Genomic DNA, 3,978 nt, shown 5'->3' on the forward strand with positions numbered 1-3,978 from the left:
TCTATCTGTCTATCTGTCTATCTGTCTATCTGTCTGTCTGTCTGTCTATCTGTCTATATATAGTCGTATATATAGTCAGTAAACCCCAAACATTTTTGGCACTAAGCCTCCTTTGTATTAGGACTATTGTTTAGCCCACAGCATCGTTGACATGTTCAAAGTTATTGTTTCAAAATTTCCCTCAACTTTATTTAAAATACTGTTATTCTTAAAAAAAAAAAACATGTTATTCTCAAAAAAAGGAAATTAGACCTGCCGTTACCCTAACTCTGCACCCTCCAAGGGGACCCCCCACCCACTTTGTTAAAGGTCAAAGTCAAAATAAGTACCAACCAGCCAAAGATAACAATAAGATTTGCCAATCCACAATAGTTTAGACAAAAGCTTAAAGCTAACCAAACATTTAGCTGGAAGTTTAAAGTTTTACAACAAACATAAAGATAAAAATGAAAAATTACAATTTAAAACTTACCAAAAATACTATGTTACAGTAGATTTAATTTTCTAAAGGCACATACAGAAATGTTTATCATTTCTCTCTGTTTCTTTACTCCTTCCTACATAAATAACTTACTTCTCTGTCTCACCTCTCCTCTGTGTCTTGTTTGTGCTCCAATTTCAACCTAATTTTTGAAATTTCATCACTGCGAGCAGGCAAAAATAATCAATCATTTGTCGATAGGACGACTGCAGCACTGTCCTACTGATGACTTTTCAGCTGATCTGTATTCAGCAGCCATAAGCTATTGACACAGAAGGTATTGATCAATTATTGTTGCTGAGTGTGCGCGAGTGTGCGAGTGTTTTTGTGTGTGGAGCCAGATGTAAAAAAAACATCTATATATATATATATATATATATATATATATATAATCTGCTGAATATAACCTGATTTCAGAGATGGAGAATGTGTGTGTGTGAAAACCCAAAATCCACTCACCATGTCTCAGTGGAGGCTGGATTCAAAGTGTCTGTGGCCCTGGGTGATGGAGCGGGGCACATAAGCAGGGGGCAGATATATAATAGTGGCTCCCTCCCCTGGCCTGTATCTTCAGCTCTATAAATACCCCATGCCTTCTTTAGTCAGAGCAGCAGGTAAAGAGGACCCTCTCCTCATCACTGTCAGCCACCATTGTCTGAGTTCATCAGATTTAGGGATATTTGCCAAACACACGTGCCCCCATTACTGTGCGACCAGAATAACAGCAGCACATAGCTGCGGCTCAGAGAGCAGACCCCTGTGTTGTGACTGGCAGCTGCACTTGATGAGATCCATCATCCCACTGTCCAGTTAGTGCTCCACTGGGACGGCAGCTATGATCTGTTTCTCGGTAGAACAGTGAGTAGAACTGTTAGCTGAAGCTTCCTGAGCCCCAGTAAGACCTTAACCACAGGGTGGAAAATGTTAGTGAGGAAACCTGTTTGGACCGTGGGTTTGGTCAACAGTGCTTTATTCTATTTGGAATGTTGGACCGCATCGTTAACAAAACATTTTGAAACTCATTTTCAAAGACCAGGTCATCTTATCCCAGAATAGTTACATTGAGGACAACTGGACAGAGTAGGTTTTCTTTTGAAGACGTTTCACCACTCATCCAAGAGGCTTCTTCAGTTCTGACTGATTACTGGGAAGTTCTGGTGTTTAGCTTCAAAGAGGCTGCACACCCGTAGCCGGGATCGTTGTAGAAAACAACACAACGTTGTTGGGGTGCACATATGTCACACAATGATTCACTATTGTCACTATCAAGGCCAGAGTGGCTAATCCGGACATTCTGGAGTTTTCCCGATGGGCTGGCCCATGTCAGTCTCGGTTTGGGCCGCTTGGATCATGAGCATAATTTAAACACATATCTCTCACTTATCTAATCTTATTTTTCTTCTCCATTCAACTATAGGCTACATTAATTATCCATGGCAGCGCAGCCGTAACACCACAGCAGATTAGATGGGTTCTAACATCTGAGGGAATTCTCGCCTCCCAATTGTTTCAGTTGGTTGGGCCACATTAAATAATGTTGGCACAGAACAGTGCGAAATGACTGTCAGTGGTGATGGAGGGTAGAAAGAGCAAGGACAGGTGGAGCCGTAAATTCGAGGTTATGAAAAAGAAAGGCGCTGGAAGAATAACAATTAACAGACATGTTTTCAAGAGGACATTTCACACACATAACTTGGCAGCTCCACTGCCCCATGTAATATACACCATCACAAATGTCCAGTCTCAAGATGGAAAAATCTATATTTTCATAATTCAGGGGGGGCAACAGTCTGAGCAGGGACACCCAGACTTCCCTCTCCACAGACACTTCCTCCAGCTCTTCTGGGGGGACCCCAAGGCGTTCCTTTGCCTTTGGCTCAGCTCCTTCTTCACAACAACGGACCAATACAGCGACTGCATTATTGCGGCTGCTGCACTGATCCGCCTGTCAATATCTCGTTCCATCCTTCCGTCACTCGTAAACAAGACCCCAAGATACTTAAACTCCTGAGACAGGATCTCCTCCCCAACCCGGAGGGTTTTTCCAGTTGAGAACCATGGCCTCAGACTTAGAGGTGCTGATTCTCATCCCAGCAGCTTCACACTCGACTACAAACCGCCCCAAAGCATGCTGCAGGTCCTGGCTCAAAAAAGCCAACAAGGCAACATCATCCGCAAAAAGCAAATGTGAAGGGTATAGAGCTGGTCCAGTGTTCCACAACCAGGATGAAAACCAGCCACCAGTTGGTGATCAGTTGAAAGCTCAGCCCCTCTCTTCACTCGAGTGTCCAATACATGCGGCCGAATGTCAGATGACACAACTACAAAGTCGATCATTGACCTCCGGCCTAGGGTGTCCTGGTGCCAAGTGTTTGTTATGGACAAATTGTGACTAGCACAGAAGTCCAATAGCAAAATACCACTCGGATTCAGATCAGGGAGGCCGTTCCTCCCGATCACGCACCTCCAGGTGTCACTGTCACTGCCCACGTGGGCGTTGAAGTCCCCCAACAGGACGATGGAGACCCGGCCACCAGGCACTCACCTGCGAGCCCCAACCCTGGGCCTGGCTGCAGGGTTGAGCCCCGGTAACACCAATCCGGGCGACGTGAGCTTCTTTGATTTGAATCTTTTCTTCATCAAGGGTAGTTTGAACCACTCTTAGTCTGATCCGTCATCTAGGACCTATTTGCCTTGGGAGACCCTACCAGGGGCAATAACCCCGGACAACATAGCTCCTAGGTTCATTCGGATACTCAAACTCCTTCACCACGTTAAGGTTGCGGTTCCAGGAGGGAATAATTCGTTTACAGTAAATATGAATTGCTTAGACACAAGAAGGGTGCTCTGTCCATTTGTATAAAATAAAGGTTCTCTGTAGGACAAATATGTTCTTGTGTTCTTGTGATGGATATGAACCATTACCAGGTGCATGCTGTTGGATAAATAGTGAAATAAGATGCTCTTTTCAGTTCTTACAATTGTAAATCTGACTCCAGAGAAGTCTCAGCAGCCATGAACCTCACCGCACATCACTGGTTTGAGCTTGAGAGCAGGACCTGCTCTTCTTGCAAAAACTTTGTTATCTGTGTTTATCTGATTCTCACACAATATAACCTCCTGACAGATGCTTATCATGTAATCAGGCTGGCATATAAGTTTCTATTGACCCTTTCAAGCACAGAAGTTGCATGTGAGTTGAGCTTCTCTGCATTAAAATTTGTGAAAAAAAGGAGCTCACTGTCTCAAGAACTCTTGGAGGCCTTCATGTTATTGTACACAGAGAAGGAAATTCTCATGTCTATAGACAATGACTAATGAACTTGCAGAAACCACTGCTTTGCTTAGGAGGATTTTGATGCTGATAGTAGCCTACTAAATATGTGTGTAGCTACTTAAGAGTTTGGTGTAAACCTAACAAAAGAACACCTTTGTGTTGGGAAAGCAAATGCAATTTTGATTTCAAATGACTGCTTCTGTACAAAGATAAATACATT

General features: G+C 43.5%; 1 protein-coding gene across 1 annotated transcript in view; it reads right to left on the bottom strand.

Moving 5' to 3' along the window:
- Nucleotides 1-2,846, bottom strand: part of myl2b (myosin, light chain 2b, regulatory, cardiac, slow) — a 6,129-nt gene extending 3,283 nt beyond the window's left edge. Inside the window, exon 1 of the mRNA XM_008335691.2 lies at nucleotides 941-2,846. Within this exon, the coding sequence (XP_008333913.1) occupies nucleotides 941-943 (3 nt within the window). The 5' untranslated portion in view covers nucleotides 944-2,846. The remainder of the gene's footprint in view (nucleotides 1-940) is intronic.
- Between the last annotated feature and the right edge of the window lie 1,132 nt (nucleotides 2,847-3,978).

This window comes from Cynoglossus semilaevis, chromosome Z (genome assembly GCF_000523025.1).
Source record: "Cynoglossus semilaevis isolate Cse_v1.0 chromosome Z, Cse_v1.0, whole genome shotgun sequence".
Lineage (NCBI taxonomy): Eukaryota > Metazoa > Chordata > Actinopteri > Pleuronectiformes > Cynoglossidae > Cynoglossus > Cynoglossus semilaevis.